We start from the raw sequence: 25,141 nt of genomic DNA on the forward strand, positions 1-25,141 counted from the left end.
CAGGCAAGAATACTCGAGTGGGTTGCCATTTCCTTCTGCAGGGGATCTTCCCAAGCTAGGGATTGAACACGGTCCTCCTGCACTGCAGGCAGACTTTACCCACTGAGCCACCAGGAATACAGATAATAGTAAAATGTAGTAGAATAATGAGGAAATGGTTAGTTTTAATATTTACAGTCTTAGTTTTTAATATAATTTATTTAATTGAAACTTTATATAAATAAACTTTAATAATGCCTGAAAGAATCCCCTTATACTCTTATAAGCTCACTCCAGTAAAATTTTTCTTCACTTTAAATAACCTCTACACTATCCAAAACTTTCTCTATCCTTTCATTCTACCTTCAACTCCAGTTCACATTATTCTAATTTTGTACCTTGATAACACATACATATCTATGTTCTACAAAGAGAAGTAGGTACAATGTGCAATAGAAATATAGAGAAGAGGACCATCTGGCTAGATGGGCTGCTGCTGTTTAGTTGCTAAGTGAAGTGAAGTGAAGTGAAGTTGCTCAGTCGTGTCTGACTCTTTGCGACCCCATGGACTGTAGCCTATCAGGCTCCTCCGTCCATGGGATCTTCCAAGCAAAAATAAGGGAGTGGGTTGCAATTTCCTTCTCCAGGGATCTCCCCTACCCAGGGATCGAACCCGGGTCTCCCACATTGTAGGCAGATGCTTTTACCGTTTGAGCCATCAGGGAAGCCTGGTGTTTAATTGCTAAGGTGAAGGTGAAGGTGAAGTCGCTTAGTCGTGTCGGACTCTGCAACCCCGCGGACTGTAACCTACTAGGCTTCTCCATCCATGGGATTCTCCGTCCATGGGATTCTCCAAGCAAGAATACTGGAGTGGATTGCCATTTCCTTCTCCAGGGGATCTTCCTGACCCAGGGATCAAACCCGGGTCTCCCGCATTGCAGGCAGATGCTTTAACCTCTGAGCTACCAGGGAAGTCATGTCCAATTCTTTTGCAACTCCATGGACTGTCACCCACCAGGCTCCTTTGTCCATGTGATTTCCCAGGCAAGAATACGGGAGTGGGTTGCCTGCTATTTCCTTTTCCAGGGGATCTTCATGACCCAGGGACTGAACCCAATTCTCCTGCTTGGCAGGCAAAATCTTTACCGCCTGAGAAGCCCTGGCTTGATGGGGACTGGCAGCTAAAGAAGGAAGAGACTTGAGCATATTTGTATGCTGGAAAGAAAAAGACCTTAGGGAGAAGATATTGAAAATAAGGGCAAAAGAAGAGAGACAGCTAGCCTCCAAAAGTTCCAGGGGAGGCAGAACTGGAAAAATTAAGATTATAGATGGAAGGATAAACCTTAAATAGAAGAAAAGATAATTCTTTTTATAAAACAGTTAAGGATAGTACAGAAACAGAAAATATATAGTTGTGGGGTGCAAAGTTGAAAGAGTTCATATATTACAGGTTTTGATTTTCAATTCTCCACTGATAACTAAAAGTCAATTTCATTTTATAGAAATGGTATTGCTTGGGAATCAAGAGATATGGAATCTATTTCTAGCCTTGCCATTAATTAGATATGTGATTTTGGACAAGTCATTTAATCTCTTTGAGTCTTGGCTTCTTTCACTGTAAAATGAGAAGTTGCACAAAAGTCCCTTACAATTTAAATTGTACAGTTCAACATACTTTCTCATATAATTTCTAAAATCTTTTCTTCTTCTCTTCTTGAACATGGAATACAGATGATAAAAAAATGCCATGTTTTTCTTAAGCAGTCTTAAGAGCAATATTTGAATACATTTAAAATATGTTTTACCACCAAAGACTAATGTGTAAAAAGTATAATGAATATACTCAATTACTATTAATAACAGTATCAGATACTATACTAAGAGTTTACATACATTATCTCATTTAATCCTAAAATTCCTAAAATATAACCAGATGATGGAATTGAGACAAACTAAGTTTTGAAAAGTCACTCAACTACTAAATGAGCTAGGATTTGAACCTAGACAGATTATTTCTATACCCTGCAAGTTTAATAACTATATTATACAACTTCTTTAAAAAAATGGGGGAGGCATTCAGTAAAAGATGGGTATTGTAATACTGGGTATATTAATATTGGGTATAATAATATTGGGGTTTAAAGTATTTAGATGAGGCTTTTATATCATAATAAAAATCACATTTGGAATGGCGGGTGCGAAAGAAATAGAAGTAGAAAAACTATTTAAAGACAATATGAAAGTAATTAGAGGGAAGGATAAACTCTGGTATGGAGAAGGGCAGGGGATAGAGTAGCTATACAAGGAGTAAGTTAGAGGGCTATCGGTTGAAGAGAGATAAAGATAAGAGGGCTAACAATCTTACACTTTCTATCCATGTTGTAATGATATTTTTCAGGCTTTCAACAAATTGGATAAATGCTCTGATATTCTATGTGAGGTTAGGGGATTTTTTTTTAATTTGATATTGGGTCTAATGAGTGCCATTGTGTCATAAGGGGTGGTGGGTACTTAAGTCCTTGCCTACTTCAGATCTTAAATTATGGCTAGTGACAGCAATAGAGTGAAAGAATAAGAGAAAGGGTGGCAATAGAAGTAAAAAAAAAATACACACAAGAAATTGTTTTCAGAAAACCCCAAGCCTACCATTTCTATGTACAGGTACTTGAATAAACAACTTTATGGCCAGAATTATTTCTTACATGTTTTAACAGACTGGCTATTGGTACCATGACCCAAAGAAATGGTACTATTAATGGCAGGATAAGGACTAAGGAGGAACCAGGCCCAACACTGAAGAATTTATATGCGTTATTAAATGAGTTATATCCTATAAACTGGGTTATAGTCTCACATTATCATAGAGACTGTAAAAATCATAGTTTTAAGATCTACAGAGATATTAAAGTCACTAAATTTTCTATTCCTTAATTTTAAAGATAAGATTAATCTCAAAAGAGATTAAATAATTTTATCAAGGTCACACAGCTATTTTGTAAAATGAAACTAATTTTATAAACAAAAAAATTATTTCAAATAATTCTAAAGACACATAGAAGTAACAGTTTGGTATTTTAATACTTTAAATGTTCAAAGAGCCCTTATATTCTCAGCTTTTCCTCATATTATCTTTTTAAATTAATTTATTTTAATTGGAGGCTAATTACTTTACAATATTGTGATGTTTTTTGCCATACATTGACATGAATCAAACAGTCAAAGCTATGTAGGAAAAGATTCTAAAAATCTGTGACAGACACAGAAAGACCATCTGAAATAACAGACCCAAGAATTTGAAACTGGTTCAATAACTGAAGAGAAAAATGTTGACGTTAGTAATGATAATAATTTTAGATGTTGGTTTTTCAATAACATTGCTTGTCAGTCCAAAGTAGTGATAAATCATATTCTCTTTCAAGTCAATATCAATAGTAATTTACCTTTGTCTTGATATGCAGATGGTTGTTGTTGCTGACTTTTTGTATAGATCTCATGCTGATCCCTCTGCTCCATTACAGGCAATTCAGGTGTGTTTAAATATTCTGACCTTTATAAAGATGAATAAAACATGAAAATGTTAAAGAAAATATTACAATTAATCTAACTTTGAAAACTACTTATTCATATAAGTAAGAAAAAAATTGGTTTATCTACTCAATACTTCCATGATTAACTGTACTAGCTTGAGTAGTAAAGGGTTAAAAAAAATTTCTGTTTAATGGAAGTGACAACTACTTAGGTCATGTAGTTATCTTCACATGCCCCCATAGATTCCTGATATCTGTGTGTAGCCTTAAAAATTTATTGCTAATGCTTCTTTCAGTTAGATAACAAAAGCTAGGATCTCTTGAAGTACTGTTGGCATCTACTCTGATTGGTCAGTGGCTGTTCTGTACTGACTGTTAAGTACATTAAATGTCATCCCAGCATGTGGAATGCCCTTATCTGGAAGGGAAATTACATATATGTTATTTTTCAGGCATCATAATATAGGAAAAGAATGCTGAGTTCGCATCTAGAGCCCTCTGCTTACTAGGAATATGAGCTTTGGTTATTTCATCTATATAATGAGGTAAAAATACCTTGATTTATAAGCCAGGTTGTTGCTAAGGTCAAAGGAAATAATGCACAAAAGCTCAGTTTTTAAGTTATAAAGTATTTTATAAATCTGAGATATTATTAATATAGAGATGATTTGATCTATGTTAAAAATATACTATAACTACAGAGTTCTGAAAAAACCTGGGGGTACAAAAGATAAAACTCTTATGATGTCATTACCTCATTATAAAACTAACTAATTACTATGATTTAAAGGTAGCCAGTAACAATCTTTCTCTGAGTAAATGATTATTTGGAGAAGCAGTTTATGATGAATAGTTTACCTCAGCTATTAACATTATATTTGTACCTTGCTATACTGGGAAGAGAAGGTTTTGGAGCAAAACCAAAGTCTTTAAGGTCCACACCTGGAGATTTATTCACCTGCATCTATTAATGAAAAATAACAAGTTCAACTATCAATTTCACATCAATACCTTTTAACAAATGAGACAAACAGCAAAATCCTGCTGACACACATAGTCCCCAAACCAACAAATTATAAGAAAAACAGGCTAATTCTCAATTCAAATCTCCTTCTCAGGCCCTTCTTAAATGCTGATATTCTTCATGCTTCTTCTTCACTAGGCCATCTTCTCTTTTCACTCTGCTGCTACTGCTGCTAAGTCGCTTCAGTCGTGTCTAACTCTGTGCGACCCCATAGACGGCAGCCAACCAGACTCCCCCGTCCCCGGGATTCTCCAGGCAAGAACACTGGAGTGGGTTGCCATTTCCTTCTCCAATGCATGAAAGTGAAAAGTGAAAGTGATGTCGCTCAGTTGTGTCTGACTCTTAGCAACCCCATGGACTGCAGCCTACCAGGCTCCTCCGTCCATGGGATTTTCCAGGCAAGAGTACTGGAGTGGGTTGCCATTTCCTTCTTTCTTTTCACTCTACACTTTCTCAAAGATCTCATCTGTTCCCATGGCTTCAGTTACCATCTACACATGAATGACTCTCAAATCTGTAGCTCTCTGTAGATTTGAACTCGTTCTCTTTCTTAATTTTCTAGTTCAGCTCTCTCCTGACTTTCAAACAGCTATATCCAACTGTTTATAGAACATCTTTACCTAGACATCTTGTAGGCCTCCAAATTCAATATTTCTCAAATGAACTTTTATCACGTTTCTATTCCTCCAAACTTGCTTTCCCTTTAGAGTTTTTACCCTAGTGAGGCCCCACTCTTTCCCCAATTGCTCAAGCCAGAAAGTGAAAGTGAAGTCACTCAGTCATGTCCAACTCTTTGTAGCCCACCTGGCTCCTCCATCCATGGGATTCTCCATGCAAGAATACTGGAGTGGGTTGCCATTTCCTTCTCCAGGGGATCTTCCTGACCCAGGGATAGAACTCAGGTCTCTTGCATTGCAGGCAGACTCTTTACCATCTGAGTCACCAGGGAATCCCAGAAGGCTGGGTATCATCTTTAACAATTCTTTCTACTTCACCTCTCATAAGCAATTAAGTACCAATGTAGCTGATTCTACCTCTGAAAAATATTTTAAACCCAGCCACTTCTCTCCATTGTTACTGCCACTACATGAGACTAGGCCATTGTCTTGCCTGGATTACTGTAAAACCTCCCAAATGAATCCTTATGCTCTTTTTCTATTATCTCTAATCCATTCTCTACATTGCATCCAGAGTGAACTTTACAAAACAGCCATTGATTAAAGTCCTTTAGTGATTTCGCTTTCAGGATAAAGTCTAAATCTTTAAAATAGCAAAATTATTTTCATGATCGAGATCCTACTTATTTCTTCACCCTTATCTGTCTCCACCCTCCTACTTGTACTCCAGATATACTGCATTACTTCAGTTTTTACAAAGATCTGTATCTCTTTCTCTGCCCTGGGCCACTGCATATTCTCTACATCTGAAATAATTTTCTAACCCTCTTCACCACTACTCTAGTATTCACCTCTCTCCATACTTGGCTTATGCCTATATATCCTTCAGGCCTTAGTCATGTTTATCAGGATCCCTTTCCTGGCCTATTGAAAATGGAGTAAGTGTACTTTCTATGTAAGTTCAAGTTATCTTACACTTCTGTCACAGAATCACTCATCACACTGTGCTGAAAAAATCTACTTACTTATTTGTATCCTTCACTCAACAGTAAGCTCTATGAGGACTGAGACTAAAACTCTCTCATCATTTTATCTTCCACATCTACTACAGTGCTTGGCACATTCTTGGTGTTCAACGAATATGAAAAGGAAGGAAGGAAGGAATGATGTGGAATAAATATGAAAAAAAAAGAATGAAAAACTTGGGATACTAAAAAATAATTGTCTTAGAAAAGGTGGTTGCCATTTCCAACTCCAAACCTTTCCATGTTTCCCAGTAGTCTCCATATTTTAGCCTCATGACTCAGAATCTTCTTTTTATTAAAAAAAAAAAAAAAACCCTAGAAAAGAAACCAGTCAATCCTGTAGGACATCAACCCTGAATATTCATTGGCAAAACTGATACTGAAGCTGAAGTTCCAATACTTTGGCCACCTGATGTGAAGAGCTGACTCACTGGAAAAGACCCTGATGTTGGAAAGAGTGAGGGCAGAAGGACAAGGGAGAGACAGAGGATGAGATGGTTGGATGGCATTACTGACTCAATAGACAAGAGTTTGAGCAAACTCTGGGAGACAGTGAAGGACAGGGAAGCCTGGCGTGCTGCAGTATATGCGGTCACAAAGAGTTAAGACATGACTTAGAGCTGAACAACAACAGAAAAGAAACAGATGCTCTGTCATTTTCTTGGCTCTGTTCTGTAGCTTGATCAATTATTTTGCCCTGGATATGATGGCAATGGCACCCCACTCCAGTACTCTTGCCTGAAAAAATCCCATGGATGGAGGAGCCTGGTGGGCTGCAGTCCATGGGGTCACTAAGAGTTGGACACGACTGAGCGACATCACTTTCACTTTTCACTTTCATGCATTGGAGAAGGAAATGGCAACCCACTCCGTGTTCTTGCCTGGAGAATCCCGGGGATGGGGGAGTCTGGTGGGCTGCCATCTATGGGGTTGCACAGAGTCGGACACGACTGAAGCGACTTAGCAGCAGCAGCAGTAGCAGGATATGATGACCAAGGCTTAGAGTTAGTCTGCTAGTGACTTATCAAGAGAAGGAATTCCCATTCCTTCATCACTTGAAAGGGAGACTCTTGCTCAGTACTCATCTAGAAGAGTGATGAGTCACTCTCGTTAAGTCACAATTAAAATCAGCTTTAGATTTTCCAGCCCAGTCCACCACAGATGGAGCCACGAAAAGGCAAGAGGATCTAGTTTCAATTGCTGAACCAAAGCAAGCTACATACCCCTCTCCATTTCCCTCTCTCCGGTTTAAAAAATAAAGAAAAAAAGGCTAATGAAGGAAAGGTTTGTATAACTATGCTCCAAACACGGATTTATAGATTAACTATTAAAAATTATCGTATCTTTCCCTATGGGCTTCCCTGATAGCTCAGTTGGTAAAGAATCTGCCTGCTATGCAGGAGACCCCGGTTCAATTTCTGGGTTGGGAAGATCTGCTGGAGAAGGGATAGGCTACCTACTCATGACTGAGTCAGACATTTCCTTCACACTTTTCCTATAGAAACCATATTATGAATAAAAGTCATATTCCTAGTCAAGCCTTTACATAACTCTACTTCTGTGGATACCTATCTAATTGATACACAGAATAATAACTATAGAACAAGGGATAAATGTTATTAAAACTAACCTTAAGACGTTTAACTGGAGGAAGAGATGAAACAGCATTTCTATTTCTTAAATCAGATAAATATGAAGAAATTGTTGATTCTTTCACTTCTGACTTCTGTGCAACTCCAGTTTTACCTATGAAAGGAAATTCTAGATTCTTTAAGTTCAATTTTAGGTATTATTCAAATAAGACCAAATTTCTGCAACATTTCTAATCTAGTATTTACTTTTTAAAAATGTTGTCCACAAAAGAATAAAAATTATTTGAGTTATAAGCTGCATAATATAAATATCATGTATAGATAATCAGGGTATGATTACTATTCCTCAAAAACCTTTTAATTTTTAAAATCTGAAATAAACTGTTTTATGGAACTCACAGCAGTCATGTCCACATGTATGTTTATTTTTACAGTGATGATTACATTCTCGGTTCCCAGGTTTTTTGCAGGCAGTCATTCCTAAATCAATATAAGGGGAAAAAAAAATCTCTTTTTCACTGTATCTATTAACACAACTAATTATAATTAATTTTTATCCACCTCTTTCCTTTATGATGGTACAAAAAGATCATGATTTTCACACTTCCTCAAAAATTTACCCATTTAATATGTATTTTCAAAAGATATTCTGATAACAATCAGTCCCTGCCCACCATCAGCTCTATCCCAGCTTTTCACAAGAAGCACTGAGTCACCTATAAGCTTCTCTTAACCTCCCTAATATAAACAGAATTAAATATCAAAGAGTATCAGTCAACTCTTGCTGAATGAGGTAAGAATGTGGGTGGAGTTTTTAAACTTTTTTTCTACTTTATACTTAAGCCTGAAAAACCTGGAAAGAAGCAAACCTCATGGCATTTTGTTGGCACCACAGACAGCAGCTAATAGATAGGACACCATGCATACTTAATAAATGTTAGAAAGTGCTTTAGGGATATAAATAATTTGCTATATGAATTCACAGAAAGGAGAGATTGCTTCCAGCATGACCCCTGTGAGCTAGTATTACTATACCTAAATACATAATTTATTCTTCATTTAGTATATTTAAGTAGGCTTTTTCTTGATTCCAACTGTCCAAATAACATGTAGGAAGGGAGAGACATTTGAATTGATCCTTGAAGGACAGACATGATCTGGACATGAGAAGGGGACCACAGGAAGATGTCCCAGGTACAGAGCATAATATCCAAAGGCAGCAAACGACAGACTAGAGAAAAGAATTGGTATATTTTTGCTGGAGCACAGATTTTTAAATGAATTAGAAATACTGGAGATAGTGAAGAGCTTTGAATACTTCTGTAATCTTTCTTGGACCTTTACTCTTCATTTTCAGTGTGTTACTCAATCAACCTTTTTCAAAGCATGGCATAGCTAAACAAAGATAATATCTATATAGCACCCTGGGGTAAATGAATAAGGCTGCTCACCACATGAGGGAACTAGTTAGATGCCATGAGATTGAGGAAATCAATGTACTGGGTACTGAGTAAGTAATAAAATATTACTGGTAGTTGGAAGCTAATAGCTGAACCATAGTGTTCCCAACTGAACATAAACAATTTTAGCAAAATATAAACAACACTCAGATAAGGCCACTCTATGATTATAATGGAAGACAGATACGAGACTACTATATAATTATTTCTGAAAGTAGAGACAAGGACACTGAAGAACCACAAAAATAACTAAACATCTCCCTCTTCTGGCTAACACAAATGACTACTATTTCTTTAATCCGTTCATCTCCAAGACAAGACATACCAAAATATCCAATACCCTACTTGCCAACAGCACCCAATCTAGAATTGACCTCTGCTTTCCCTAAGTCCTTCTAAGAATCGCCTGTCACAAGCTGAACTCCTATAGTAGGTTCCTTCTGATTCCCTGAGATGACCCACAGTTCCGCAGATGCTATACTTTCCTTTGAGGCAGCAAGTTAGAAACTACCTAACTTTCTTCAAATATGGGCTTCCCAGGTGGCACAAGGGTAAAGGATCTGCCTGCCAATGCAGGAGACACAAGAGATACAGGTTCAATCCCTGGGTCAGGAAAATCTCCTGGAGTAGGAAATGGCAATCCCCTCCAGTATTCTTGCCTGGAAAATACCATGGACAGAGGAGCCTGATGGGCTACAGTCCATGGGGTTGAAAAGATGGGATACGACTGAGCGACTGAGCATCATCATCACCTCAAATACAGGTATGCTCCTAGTGGCCCTTGCCTGAAAGTTTTTAACATTATATTTCACAAGGTGTGCCACAGATTACTGGTTGAGAAGTTTTGTCCCAGTTCATCATCTCTGGTTTCCTTGAATCCTGTCCTACCAGGCTACAATTTATTTTATATGCTGTTGCTTAGTTAATCCTCCCAAAATTCAGCTCTGACCAGATCATCTGCTCACTTAGAAACATTAGTTACTTCCTGCTGCCAACAAAATTAATTCCATATTTAAGGTCCTCTACGATGTAATTCTTATCATCCCTTTTAGGACCCATATTAACCCTTACCATCAAAATATATCTATTTGCCATTAGTATTCAAACAGTCCCAAGCCTTTGTATGATTATACCTCTGATATTACCTCTTGTCTTAGAGACTTTGTCTATCAGAAGCATATCAACTTTCAGTTCAGTTCAGTTCAGTTCAGTTGCTCAGTCGTGTCTGACTCTTTGCGACCCCATGAATCGCAGCACGCCAGGCCTCCCTGTCCATCACCAACTCCCAGAGTTCACTCAGACTCACGTCCATCGAGTCAGTGATGCCATCCAGCCATCTCATCCTCTGTCGTCCCCTTTTCCTCCTGCCCCCAATCCCTCCCAGCATCAGAGTCTTTTCCAATGAGTCAACTCTTTGCATGAAGTGGCCAAAGTACTGGAGTTTCAGTATCAGCATCATTCCCTCCAAAGAACACCCAGGGCTGATCTCCTTTAGAATGGACTGGTTGGATCTCCTTGCAGTCCAAGGGACTCTCAAGAGTCTTCTCCAACACCACAGTTCAAAAGCATCAACTCTTCGGTGCTCAGCTTTCTTCACAGTCCAACTCTCACATCCATACATGACCACTGGAAAAATCATAGCCTTGACTAGATGGACCTTTATTGGCAAAGTAATGTCTCTGCTTTTCAATATGCTATCTAGGTTGGTCATAACTTTTCTTCCAAAGAGTAAGCGTCTTTTAATTTCATGGCTGCAGTCACCATCTGCAGTGATTTTGGAGCCCCCCAAAATAAATTCTGACACTGTTTCCACTGTTTCCCCATCTATTTCCCATGAAGTGATGGGACCAGATGCCATAATGCCATGATCTTCGTTTTCTGAATGTGGAGCTTTAAGCCAACTTTTTCATTCTCCTCTTTCACTTTCATCAAGAGGGTTTTTAGTTCCTCCTCACTTTCGGCCATAAGGGTGCTGTCATCTGCATATCTGAGGTTATTGATATTTCTCCTGGCAATCTTGATTCCAGCTTGTGTTTCTTCCAGCCCAGCATTTCTCATTATGTACTCTGCATATAAGTTAAATAAGCAGCCAGTATATTGTCAAGGTGACAATATACAGCCTTGACGTACTCCTTTTCCTATTTGGAACCAGTCTGTTGTTCCATGTCCAGTTTATCTGTTGCTTCCTGACCTGCATACAGCTTTCTCAAGAGGCAGGTCAGGTGGTCTGGTATTCCCATCTCTTTCAGAATTTTCCAGTCTATTGTGATCCACACAGTCAAAGGCTTTGGCATAGTCAATAAAGCAGAAATAGATGTTTTTCTGGAACTCTCTTGCTTTTTCTGTGATCCAGTAGATGCTGGCAATTTGATCTCTGGTTCCTCTGCCTTTTCTAAAACCAGCTTAAACATCTGGAAGTTCATGGTTCATGTATTGCTGAAGCCTGGCTTGCAGAATTTTGAGCATTACTTTACTAGTGTGTGAGATGAGTGCAACTGTGCGGTAGTTTGAGCATTCTTTGGCATTGCCTTTCGTTGGGATTGGAATGAAAACTGATCTTTTCCAGTCCTCTGGCCACTGCTGAGTTTTCCAAACTTGCTGGCATATTGAGTGCAGCACTTTCACAGCATCATCTTTTAGGATTTGAAATAGCTCCACTGGAATTCCGTCACCTCCACTAGCTTTGTTCATAGTGATGCTTTCTAAGGCCCACCTGACTTCACATTCCAGGATGTCTGGCTCTAGGTGAGTGATTACACCATTGTGATTATCTGGGTCATGAAGATCTTTTTTGTACAGTTCTTCTGTGTACTCTTGCCACCTCTTCTTAATATCTTCTGCTTCTGTTAGGTCCATACCATTTCTGTCCTTTATCGAGCCCATCTTTGCATGAAATGTTCCCTTGGTATCTCTACTTTTCTTGAAGAGATCTCTAGTCTTTCCCATTCTGTTGTTTTCCTCTATTTCTTTGCATTGATCACTGAGGAAGGCGTTCTTATCTCTTCTTGCTATTCTTTGGAACTGTGCCTTCAGATGCTTGTATCTTTCCTTTTCTCCTTTGTTTTTCACTTCTCTTCTTTTCACAGCTATTTGTAAGGCCTCTCCAGACAGCCATTTTGCTTTTTTGCATTTCTTTTCCATGGGGATGGTCTTGATCCCTGTCTCCTGTACAATGTCACAGACTTCTGTCCATAGTTCATCAGGCACCCTATCTATCAGATCTAGTCCCTTAAATCTATTTCTCACTTCCACTGTATAGTCATAAGGAATTTGATTTAGGTCATACCTAAATGGTCTAGTGGTTTTCCCTACTTTCTTCAATTTAAGTTTGAATTTGGCAATAAGTAGTTCATGATCTGAGCCACAGTCAGCTCCTGGTCTTGTTTTTGTTGACTGTATAGAGCTTCTCCATCTTTGGCTGCAAAGAATACAATCAATCTGATTTCGGTGTCAACCATCTGGTGATGTCCATGTGTAGGGTCTTCTCTTGTGTTGTTGGAAGAGGGTGTTTGCTATGATCAGTGCATTTTCTTGGCAAAACTCTATTAGTCTTTGCCCTGCTTCATTCCGTATTCCAAGGCCAAATTTGCCTGCTACTCCAAGTGTTTCTTGACTTCCTACTTTTGCATTCCAGTCCCCTATAATGAAACGGACATCTTTTTTGGGTGTTAGTTCTAAAAGGTCTTGTAGGTCTTCATAGAACTGTTCAGCTTCTTCAGCGTTACTGGTTGGGGCATAGACTTGGATTACTGTGATACTGAATGGTTTGCCTTGGAAACGAACAGAGATCATTCTGTTGTTTTTGAGATCGCATCCAAGTACTGCATTTTGGACTCTTTTGTTGACTATGATGGCTACTCCGTTTCTTCTAAGGGATTCCTGCCCGCAGTAGTAGATATAATGGTCATCTGATTTAAATTCACTCATTCCAGTCCATTTTAGTTCGCTGATTCCTAGAATGTCAACATTCACTCTTGCCATCTCCTGTTTGACCACTTCCAATTTGCCTTGATTCATGGACCTGACATTCCAGGTTCCTACGGAATATTGCTCTTTATAGCATCGGACCTTGCTTCTATCACCAGTCACATCCACAGCTGGGTATTGTTTTTGCTTTGGCTCCATCCCTTCATTCTTTCTGGAGTTATTTCTCCACTGATCTCCAGTAGCATATTGGGCACCTACTGACCTGGGGAGTTCCTCTTTCAGTATCCTATCATTTTGCCTTTTCATACTGTTCATGGGGTTCTCAAGGCAAGAATACTGAAGTGGTTTGCCATTCCCTTCTCCAGTGGGCCACATTGTGTCAGACCTTTCCACCATGCCCACCTGTCTTGGGTGGCCCCACAGGGCATGGCTTAGTTTCACTGAGTTAGACAAGGCTGTGGTCCTAGTGTGATTAGATTGACTAGTTTTCTGTGATTATGGTTTCAGTGTGTATCCCCTCTTGCAACACCTACCATCAAGACTGACTCAAATAGCACCTCTATCACGGAGATTTAATCATTAGGAAATCACTCCGATCACTTAAATTATAAGTGATTTCTCTCTCCTTTGAGCCCTTATGGCATTTCTTTGTCCCTCTCACTAATTGTATGCTGCCTTATACTTAATGTATTTACATGAAAAACACAGTAAGGAATTATAGGGCACCCTAAACTAGAGTAAGATAACATGAGTCCTAATATGGGCTGTTCTCCGTAGAAAACAGGGATTAAAAATAATACTGTTTTGTTATCTCACAAAAGTAAAAAGATAAAATGAAATTATGTATGTGACTGCATTTTAAAGTTAAATAATAAACTAATATATTAGTATATGTATTAACTCTACTATTACATTAACTAAAGGTTATACAAGTAAGTATAGAATTATTTTGAGTGCTATGAAGGAGAGGAGCACAATGCTATATAACAGGGGAATGGTCTGGTTAGGAATGTTTTGGAAAGCTTCCCTAAGGAAGTAATAATTGGACTAAGGACTGAAAAAAGAGCAGCATTTACAAGGGGTAGGAGAAAGAATGTTTCAGGCAGAGGGGATGGCATATGAAAAAGCTCTAAGACAAGGGAAAGCATGGCACACAGAGAAATTAAAAGGTCAATGTGGCTGATGCTCAGTAAATAAGAGAGAGTGCATGAGATGAGACAACACTGGTAGAAAGATCAGTCTATGTTCCTAGGGAAATGGCTCTATCATGGCACTCTGGTGATTGCATGTCACCACCTAGGCAAGGCTCTGCTAGTTACAGAATGCCCTCTGATCTTCCCTGGGACATGTCAAGATATGCAGTCTTATGAGGAACTGTTTATAGGCCATTTCTCATCTGCCTCCTTGGCTTGTAGGAGGCTCTCTATCTTGCACAAGGCTGCCAAGAGGCAGTTTCTCATCTGTCTCCTGATTCTAGTCAGGCATACAACCATCCACTTTGCCTCTTTCAGGCACAGCTATAGGCTATAAAACTGCTTAGCTATAGCCTAGAGTTGACTCCTCAAAAACAAAGCAACTCATCTTTGATGATATCTGGTTCCTCCAGTTCAGTGTCATCCTGTGAGATGATGGATACATGCAGCTGATATCATGCTGATCTTGTTTTGCCATCTGTGTAAGTAATAAACTGAACACATTTGGGTCTCTTGGGTCCTTACTAGTCAACCCTACTGGAGGTGAAGCAAGACTTACATAGCAGCTGGCACCCCACTGCTACTTAGGAACTCACTGTTTATGTGATAATATGGAAACTTGTTGAGAATGTAAATGATTTGTATTTTTATTCTAAGAGCTATGGGAGCCACTGAAGTGTTTTAATCAAAGAAGGAACATAACTGAATCTGCATTTTGAAAAAGCAATCTATGGAATGTAGTATGGAGAATGGATTTGAGAGAGGACAGAGTAGATGTAAGAAAACTAGTTAAGAGGTTACTGTAAGGGAATAGATTTGAAAGCAGACAGAGTAGATAAAAGAAAATTATGGTAACAGTCCAGAGTGGTAGTATTAGCAGAGTCAAAGAGAATGGACAAATTTAAGAGATGTACAGAAGGTAAATGTATTTTTCAAGCAGAAGCAAGTTAGTGTTTTTTTTTTTTCTTGAGCAATATTTTATTTTCTCTGAAGCTTTACTGCCTTCCTTTTAGTCTAGCAATGTCTACCTTAAGTTTCCTTATTAGTTCATTTAATATTCCAAAGATAAGGACAATTACATGAAAACATCTTGCCCGCTCACTCTCCCTCAATAGTTATCTCTTTTCTAGAGCCCTCCAACCTCCTCCCAATGCAATCTAGGCCTGTACTATAGTTGTCATCCTGGAACTTTCTTTCATTAAGCTCCTGGACTGAATCTACTATTGCTGGATTCTTTGACTTTTTCTTTATTATTTAACTGTTTTGTTTGATTGTGCTTATCCTTGAACAACTGCCTGAGAGAGGATGTATGAAAGTTAAATTTTCTGAATAATTGAATATATTAAGATGTCTTTACTTTCACACTTAATTAATAGTTTGGTTAGGTATAGAACACAGGATTGGAAATAATTTCTTTCCCCTGGACTTTTAACTCCACTGTCTTCTAGCATCTAGTATTGTTGATGAAAACACTAAACTATTTCAATTTTTGTTCCTTGGAAGCATTTACAGTTTTCTCTCTATCCATGATGTTTTGAAATGTTGTCTTCTTTGTAGATCTTCTTTCATTCATCCTAACTAGCACTGTGCTAAGTTGCTTTAGTCATGTCCAACTCTGTATGACGCTATGGACTGCCAGGCTCCTCTGTCCATGGGATTCTCCAGGCAAGAATACTGGAGTGGGTTGCCATACCCTCCTCCTGGGGGGTCTTCCTGATCTGGGGATGGAACCAGCATGTCTCTTATGTCTCCTGCATTGACAGGTGGGTTCTTCACCAGTAGTGCCATCTAGGAAGCCCTAAGTAAACCCTTTTGATGTGCAGACTTATGCCTCGCTTTAAGTCCAGCAAATCTTCTCAAATTATTTCTTCTGATTTGTTTTTTCTGTCTTTCTGGAACTCTGATTAGTTGGGTATCAGGCTACAGATCGCCCTCCTGTCTCTTATTGTTTTGCTTTCATTCAGATTATACTGACTTTATCTTCTGGCCCTCCAGTTAGGCTATTTTTTTTTTTTTTTGAATCATAGTTTTTACTTCCCTGTGCTTACACTTCTTCTCTAATTGATTTTTTTTCATGGTATCCTATTGTTTCATAGTTGCAATTTAATCTTTAGATTACTAATCTATTTATATTACATCTGTGAATTATCCTGTTTTTCTTTTATTCACTTTCTGTTTACTTATTTGGGACTTTCTTTCACATGTTCCAAATTTTCTTTGAATGTCTCTTTATCCATGGCTGTCTGCCTATGCGGCAGTCCTATTATACCTTCACAGATGAGAAAATTAATTCACAAAGAGGTGAAGTAACATGTTCAAGACTATGCAATAATAAGTAGGAAATTTCAGATTTTAATTCAGATAATCAAATTCCAGAGGCTGATCTCTCAACCACCCTGCTTTACTGGTTATAGCAGCTGCCTTACTTCTCCCCCATATAATGCATTTCATTTACTTAGTGATGAAATTTTATCAAGTAATTACTTACTTGATGAAAGTGAAAGAGGAAAGCGAAAAAACTGGCTTAAAACTCAACATTCAGAAAACTAAGATCATGGCATTATGGCATCAGGTCCCATCATTTCATGGCAAATAGATGGGGAAACAATGGAAACAGTGAGAGACGTTATTTTCTTGAACTCCAAAATCACTGTAGATGGTGACTGCAGCCATGAAATTAAAAGATGCTTACTCCTTGGAAGAAAATCTATGACCAACCTAGATAGCATATTAAAAAGCAGAGACATTACTTTGACAACAAAGGTCCATCTAGTCAAACCTATGGTTTTTCCAGTAGTCATGTAATGGATATGAGAGCTGGACTGTAAAGAAAGCTGAGTGCCAAAGAATTGATTCTTTTGAACTGTGGTGTTGGAGAAGACTCTTGAGAGTCCCTTGGACTGCAAGCAACCAAACAGAACTGAATTTACTTAGGAAAGGAATCCATGGTTTATAGGGTGGGAAGAACAGGAGGAAATGCCTTGCAGGTTGTTTTGCAATAACGGATAAGGAGTCACTTTGTCCCTTATCCAACAACATCTAATAGATGAACTTACAAACATTACCACATGATGGTGCACAATGACTATACACATCTGTTACCAGTGGTGGAAATTATAACTAGGATCTAAAAGTCTAATTATATAGATTCTGCAGACACCCCAAAATTTCAAGGCAGAGTTGAAAGAGTTGACAAGTCTTGCTAGGAATGAGAGCTTTATTTCAGCTTGTTTACAGAATACTAGCATATAGATATTACCTAAGTGACAGAAACTTCTACTATATTTCTCTTAGAAATGATACTTCTGAAACATAAGTGCTCCTCTACCCCCACTCCACTCCCTAAGTTCTGAGAATTGTCTGAATTTGTCTTATTAACAAACACAAGCTTATAGAGATTTATAACTGGAAAAATAAGGTTCTGAGAGAAACTTGGCATAAAATGTACATTTAGGGACCAAATTAACAGATCTCATACTCCATCATTATCAAAATCTGAAATGTATACATTTTCTTAGTTCTGCCACATAACATATTAATTTATATGTTTTTAAAGCTCCAGTTCCAAGTACTTAAAGCAAAATAAATCATTAATGTGAAATAGAAATGCATTTGAAGTGAATACATAAAATTACTTTAACAAGGTCAATAATGACCAATAGAGTAAGGTCAGGTAAGATTTTTTAAAAATCTAGAAAAAAAAAACAAATTAAAAATAGGAGGCATCCTTGCCATACTTAGGTTCACATCCTAACTATGTGTGCACGTGTGCATCAGTCATGTCGAACTCTTTGTGACCCCATGTACTATACCTCGCCAGGCTCCTCTGTCCATGGGATTCTCCAGGCAAGAATACTGGAGTGAGCTGCCATGCCCTCTTCCAGGGGATCTTCCCAACCCTGAGACAGAACCCACGTCTCTTCTGTCTCCTGTATTGGCAGTTGAGTTCTTTAGCACTAGCGCCACCTGAGAAACCCCCCTCTTAACTATAAATTCAAATAATTTGGATGTTCATAAGCTTCTGGAGTTAATATTTTTAAAAGAATATTACTTTCATTTTGTAGTTCCTGACACATGGTTATTGCATTGATGCACTTTATAATTTTACTTTTTAAATGAGAAGGCAAATCTCCTTTTAATTTTTGTCAAATATTATACTATCATTTTGTTATTTATCAAAAAAAGGGTAACACTGATGAACTGGAGTCCTTGATTTGCAATTTAATGAATATATACACTGAAAAGTATAAAGAAAAGCAGACTGCTTTTTGACTAGTATTTAAATGTACACACTTCCAAAGTGCTTGGGCACTGATATTATCCTTGCATTCTTCAAATACATTAAATTTTCATACTCAAAAGGCATAGCCAATGCAAATGAACTTATTAATGTCAGATTAATTTTCTTCAAAGGAAACAAAGCCCATACTTTGACCCCACAGACTGCAGCACACCAGGCCTCCCTGTCCATCACCAACTCCCAGAGATTACTCAAACTCATGTCCATTGAGTCGGTGATGCCATCCAACCAGCTTGTGCTTCTTAAAGGATAAAAAGCTTAAATGCTAAAAATAAAAGTTAAAACAATTTTTACAACTGAAAATGTGTATTTTCACACTGCCTGATGTTAAAAAAATAGCAAAAATATTTTTCCTTAAAATGTACAAAATGTTTTATCTCTTGGACTGTAACTGTGAGAAACTACAGCTAAAAAATGTTTCAAACGGTTATAGGAAGCATAATAAGAATTTTAAATTCTATTATGTACTGTAAGGTGTATACTTTTGTCTAAATATGGTCCTACAGTTTGACAAAATAAAATATTGAGATATTTGTTGAACCTGAAAGCACATTTGGAAACAATCATTTAAGCAACCAGATTTTCTGAGCTAAATATTTTAACATTTAATAATATGGTCAGACAAGAGGTCAGCAAAACAAATCTGTATTGTTTTGAAAGGCTATTTTCACAACCTTAGTAGGGTAAATCTATGATTCCGTCATTGTGTAAGTTTACTGAGAAAGAAAATGCAGGTAGTGTATGTATGTCATACATGAAGAGATAATTATACATCTTTATCTGGGGATATTTGATTTTGTACATAAGAACTGAATTATATATCCAGAATGTATAACTCAGATATAATTCAGATATAATGTATATTTCAAATATAATTCAGATATAATGTATATTTCAAATATAATCTGACTGTATAAATCAGAATGTATAATGGGATGGTTGTATATATAATATGTGTATGTGAACGGGGGATGTGTGTAATAAAACACTTGCCTGATAGGAGACATCTTTGATCTGTTTTCTACAGGGTCATACGGAAAATCTGGGGGACTTTTGCTTTTAAAAAGTCTCATGCTAAAACTAAGTATAGTAAACATCCTAATTTTCACTACAGTTGCAAGCAACAGAAACAATTCAAGCTATTTTAAACAAAAACAGTTACAACAAAAAACCCCTTGTAGGGTTGGTGGAAATGTATTACATTGTTGATCAGTCAACAAGTCCAGTCCAACTCCTTGTGACCCCATGAACTGCAGCACACCAGGCTTCCTTGTCCTTTACTATCTCCCGGAATTTGTGCAAACTCATGTCCACTGAGTCCATGATGCCATCCAACCATCTCATCCCCTGCCTCACCCTACCCTTCCTGCCCTCAATCTTTCCCAGCAGAGTCTTTTCCAGTAGTACTGGAGCTTCAGCTTCAGCATCAGTCCTTCCAAGAGTATACAGGGTTGATTTCCTCAGGATTGACTGGTTTGATCTCCTTGCTGTCCAAGGGACTCTCAAGAGTCTTCTCCAGTGCTCAGCCTTCTGTATGGTCCAACTCTCACATCTGTACATGACTACTGGAAAAACCTTAGCTTTGACTATACGGAAATTTGCTGGCAAAGTGATGTCCCTGGTTTTTCAATATGCTGTCTAAGTTTGTCATAGCTTTTCTTCCAAGGGGCAATCCTCTTTTAATTTTGCAGCTGCATTCACCATCCACAGTGTCTTTGGAGCCCAAGAAAATAAAATATGTCACTGTTTCCACTTTTCTTCCATCTATTTGCCATGAAGTGATTAGCCTGGAGGCCATGATCTTCATTTTTTGAATACTGAGTTTTAAGTCAGTTTTTTCACTCATCAAAAGGCTCTTTAGTTTGTCTTCATTTTTCGGCCATTAGAGTGGTACCATCTGCATACCTGAAGTTGTCAATATTTCTCCCAGCAATTTTGATTCCAGCTTGAGTCTTCCAGCCTGGCATTTTGCATGATGTACTCTTCATATAAGTTAAATAATCAGGGTGACAATACACAGCCTTGATGTACTCCTTTCCCAATTTGGAACCATTCGTTGTTCCATGTCCAGTTCTAACTATTGCTTTTTGTCCTACATACAGGTTTCTCAGGAGACAGGTAAGGTGGTCTGATATTCCCATATCTTTAAGAATTTTCCACAGTTTGTTGTGGTCCACACAATCAAAGGCTTTAGTGTAGTCAATGAAGCAGATGTCTTTCTTGGAATTCCTTTGATTTTTTTATGATCCAGTGGATGTTGGCTGTTTGATCTCTGATTCCTTTGCTTTTTCTAAATCCAGCTTGTACATCTGGAAGGTCTCAGTTCAGGTACTGCTGAAGCCTAGCTTCAAGGATTTTGAGCATTACCTTGCTAGCATGTGAAATGAGCACAACTGTATAGTAGTCTGAACATTCTCTAGCTTTGCCTAATTTTGGGACTGGAATGAAAACTGACCTTTTCCCAGTCCAGTGTGACTACTGAGTTTTCCAAATTTGCTGGCATATTGAGTGCAGTACTTTAACAGCATCATCTTTTAGGATTTGAAACAGCTCAGCTGGTTTTCCATCATCTCCACTATCTTTGTTTGTAGTAATGCATCCTAAGGCCCACTTGACTTTACACTCCAGGATGTCTGGCTCTAGTTGAGGGACCATACCATCATGGTTATCTGGATCATTAAGGCCTTTTTTGTATAGTTCTTCTCTGTATTCTTGCCACCTATTCTTAATCTCTTCTGCTTCTGTTAGGTCCTTTCCATTTCTGTCCTCTATTGTGCTCATGTTGGCATGAGATTTCCCCTTGGTATCGCCATTTTCTTGAAGAGATCTTTAGTCTTTCCCATTCTATTGCTTTCCTCTATTTCTTTGCATTGTTCACTTAAGGCTTTCTTATCTCTCCTTGCTATTTTCTGGAACTTTGCCTTCAGTAGGATATGTCTTTTCCTTTCACTTCTTTTATCAGCTATTTGTAAGGCCTCCTCAGACCTTCTTGCCTTCTTGCCTCAGACCACCTGTCCTTCTTGCATTTCTTTTTCTTGGGGATGGTTCTGGTCACCACTTCCCATACAATGTTATGAACCTCCGCTCATAATCTGGTTCTTCAGGCACTCTGTCTACCAGATTTACTCCTTTAAATCTATTTGTCACTTTCATTGTACAATCATAAGGGATTTGTTTAGATCATAGCTGAATGGCCTAGTGGTTTTCCCTACTTTCTTCAATTTAAGTCTTAATTTTGCAATAAGCAGCTCGTGAGCTGAGTTATAGTCAGCTCCAGGTATTGTTTTTGTTGACTATATAGAGCTTTTTTATCTTTGACTGCAAAGAATACAATCAGTCTGATTTCAGTATCGACCGTCTGTTGATGTCCATGTGTAGAGTCATCTCTTGTGTTGCTAGAAGAGGGAGTTTGCTATGACCAGTGCATTCTCTTGGCAAAACTCTGTTAGCCTGCTTCATTTTACACTCCAAGGCTAAACTTTCCTGTAACTCTGACTCTTGGTATCTCTTGACTTCCTACTTTTGCCTTCCAATCTTATAATGAAAAGGACACCTTTTTTTTTGTTGTTATCTTACAGAATCCAAAAGCAGGGTGGCAGCTAGGGATCAGGAGGGACTGAAACCAAGAAATGGAAAGTCAGTAGAACTTCAACTCTAGTGTTCTCACCTTTGCTTCTTTCTGTACCTTTGCTTTAGCCTTCTCTTACATGGTCCAGCTATCTTTGATAATTTCTGTACATGGTAAAGAACAGAAGGCTATCTGTACTACTGATAGACTTGATTTTATATACTCTCAGTGCAATCCTAATTCTAAATTGTTTTTCTTAAATAGAAGTATCTCTTTCCTTCTAGGAATTTGGACTTTGGCCTGAATAAAAGAAGGTTACGCTAGCTACTGATAATTTTGCTGTCAGAAAAATAGTGGCCAGAACGAAGGTCCAAGGAGAATATAGTATAAACAAGACAAACAACCTACTTGCCTCTTTCTCCTGGAATCACTAATCTACTTTCTGTCATTATGTATATGTCTATTATAGACATTCATATAAATGGAATCATACAATATCTGATCTTTTGTGACTGCTGCTGCTACTGCTGCTAAGTTGCTTCAGTTGTGTCTGACTCTTTGTGACCCCATGGACTGCAGCTTACCAGGCTCCTCTGTCCATGGGATTTTCCAGGCAAGAGTACTGGAGTGGGTTGCCATTGCCTTCTCCATCTTTTGTGACTGGCTTCTCTAATTAGCATGTTTTCAAGGTTTATCTATGTTGTAGCATATATTAGTAGTTTATTCTTCTCTATGGCTGAGTAACATTCCACTAAATGAATATGCCACAGTTTTCTTATCTGTTAGTTGATAGATATTTGGATTGTTGCTACTTTTTGGCTATTAGGAATAATGCTACTATAAACATTCACATACACATTTTTATGAGTATTTTTTAATTCATTTGGACATATACCTACAGGAGGAATTCCTGGATCACATGGTAATTCTATGTTTAACTTTTTGAGCGACTGACAAAATGTTTTCCAAAGTACCTGCACAATTTCATATCCCCACTACCAAAAGTGTGAGAGTTTCAATTTCTCTGCATCTTTGCCAACATTTGTCATTGCCCATCTTTCTTATTAAAGCCATCCTACTGGGTGGTAACACCCTGGTTTTGATTTGAATTTCTGTATTGATTAATGATATTGGACATCTTTTCATGTTGTATATTGGCCATTTGTAGCTCTTTGAAAAATATCTACTTAAATTCTTTGACCAGTTTTAACTGGGTTGTCTTTTTATTTGTTGAGCTGTAAGATTTCTTTATATATACTAGATACTATTATTTTATCAGATATATGACTTGCAAATATTTTCTCATTCTATGGATTGTTTTCCTCATACTTTTTCTTCACTTTCTTGATAGTTTTATTTGAAGCACAAAAGTTTTCAACCTTGATAAAGTCCAATTCATCTGCTTTTTCCCCCCCCTTTGGTTGCCTGAGCTTTGGGTATCATATCTAATAAACTACTGCCTAATCCAAGGTCATGAAAATATACATGCATGTGTTCTTCTAAGGGTTTTACAGTTTTAATTCTTATCTTTAGGTCACTGATCCATTCGGAGTAAATTTTTATATATAGGATGAAGTAGAGGTTCAAACTAATGCAACTGGTTATCCAGATGCCCAGTCATTTTTGGTGAAACACTATTCTTTCCCATCTGAATTATTTTGGCATCTTTGATCATAATCAATTGACCATAGATGTATACATTTATTTCTATACTTTCAATCATATTCTATTGGTCTATTATTATACCAGTACTACACTATCTTGGGAATCACTGATGGCTCAAATGATAAAGAATCTGCCTGCAATACGGGAGACCCAGGCTCGATCCCTGGATTGGGATGATCCGCTTGAGAAGGAAATGGCAACCCACTCCAGTATTGTTGCCTAGAGAATCCCAAGAACAGAGGAGCATAGAGGGCTATAGTCCATGGGGTCGTAAAGAGTCAGACACAACTGAGTGACTAACAACATAACACAAATACACTACCTTGATTAAGTTTTACCGTAAGTTTTGAAATCAGGAATTGTGAGTCTCCATGTATGTTCTCTTTTTAAAGACTGATTTAGCTATTTTGGGTCCATTACATTTCCGTATGAATTTTAGAATCAACCTGCAAATTTCTGTCAAAAGAAGCTAGAATTTTGAACAGGGATTGCATTGATCTTTTGAAATAATTTGGGAAATATTGCCATCTTAGTGATATTAAGACTTCCAATCCACAAACATCGTATATCTTTCCATATATTTACATCTTTAATTTTTTTCAATGGTGTTTTATAGTTTACAGTGCTCACATCTTGCACTGTTAACAAAATGTTAACAAAATTTAACATTTTGTTAAATTTATTAAGCATTTTATCCTTTTTTGATGTGCAATTTTTAACATTGACTCTGTATCCAGTGATGTTTCTAAATTTATATATTAATTTTAATAGTGTATCCACAGAGTCTTTTATATTTTCTAGGTACATAATCATGTTGCTTTCAAGTAATGATAGTTTACTTCTTCCTTCCCAATCCTTATCCCTTATATTTCTTTTTATAAATAGTTGTACTGACTAGGACTTTTATCACAATGTTAAAAAGAAGTAGTAATAGAGAAGACCATTTCATCATTCTCCATTTAAATAGGAAAGTTTAAAAAATATTTCAATATTGTGTATAACATTTGCTATATATTTTTAATAAAAAATTAACACTGGATTTTTGTCAACCTTTTTTTGACATCCATAAAAAGGATCACGTTTTATTTCCCTGTTAATGTAAGAATTATATTGATCCATTTTTAAATGCCAAGGCTTTCTTGCATAGGTAGAATAAGCTATACTTAACTGTACTGTATTATGGTTTTTAAATATGTAGCTAGATTCCACTTGCTAATAGCTTGAACAATTTCTCTTTCTTTTAATGTCCTTGCCAAGTTTTGAA

At 37.5% G+C, this 25,141-nt stretch overlaps 1 protein-coding gene across 1 annotated transcript in view; it reads right to left on the reverse strand.

Annotated features, from left to right (window-relative positions):
* The window catches only part of HFM1 (HFM1, ATP dependent DNA helicase homolog), a 118,426-nt gene that overhangs the window by 10,069 nt on the left and 83,216 nt on the right, over positions 1 to 25,141 (reverse strand). Inside the window, exons 30-33 of the mRNA XM_018046506.1 lie at positions 8,164 to 8,244; positions 7,803 to 7,918; positions 4,391 to 4,470; positions 3,420 to 3,526 (exon numbers count right to left, since the gene is read on the reverse strand). Coding sequence (XP_017901995.1) covers positions 3,420 to 3,526; positions 4,391 to 4,470; positions 7,803 to 7,918; positions 8,164 to 8,244 — 384 coding nt within the window. The remainder of the gene's footprint in view (positions 1 to 3,419; positions 3,527 to 4,390; positions 4,471 to 7,802; positions 7,919 to 8,163; positions 8,245 to 25,141) is intronic.

This window comes from Capra hircus, chromosome 3 (assembly GCF_001704415.2).
Source record: "Capra hircus breed San Clemente chromosome 3, ASM170441v1, whole genome shotgun sequence".
NCBI classification, from domain to species: Eukaryota; Metazoa; Chordata; class Mammalia; order Artiodactyla; family Bovidae; genus Capra; species Capra hircus.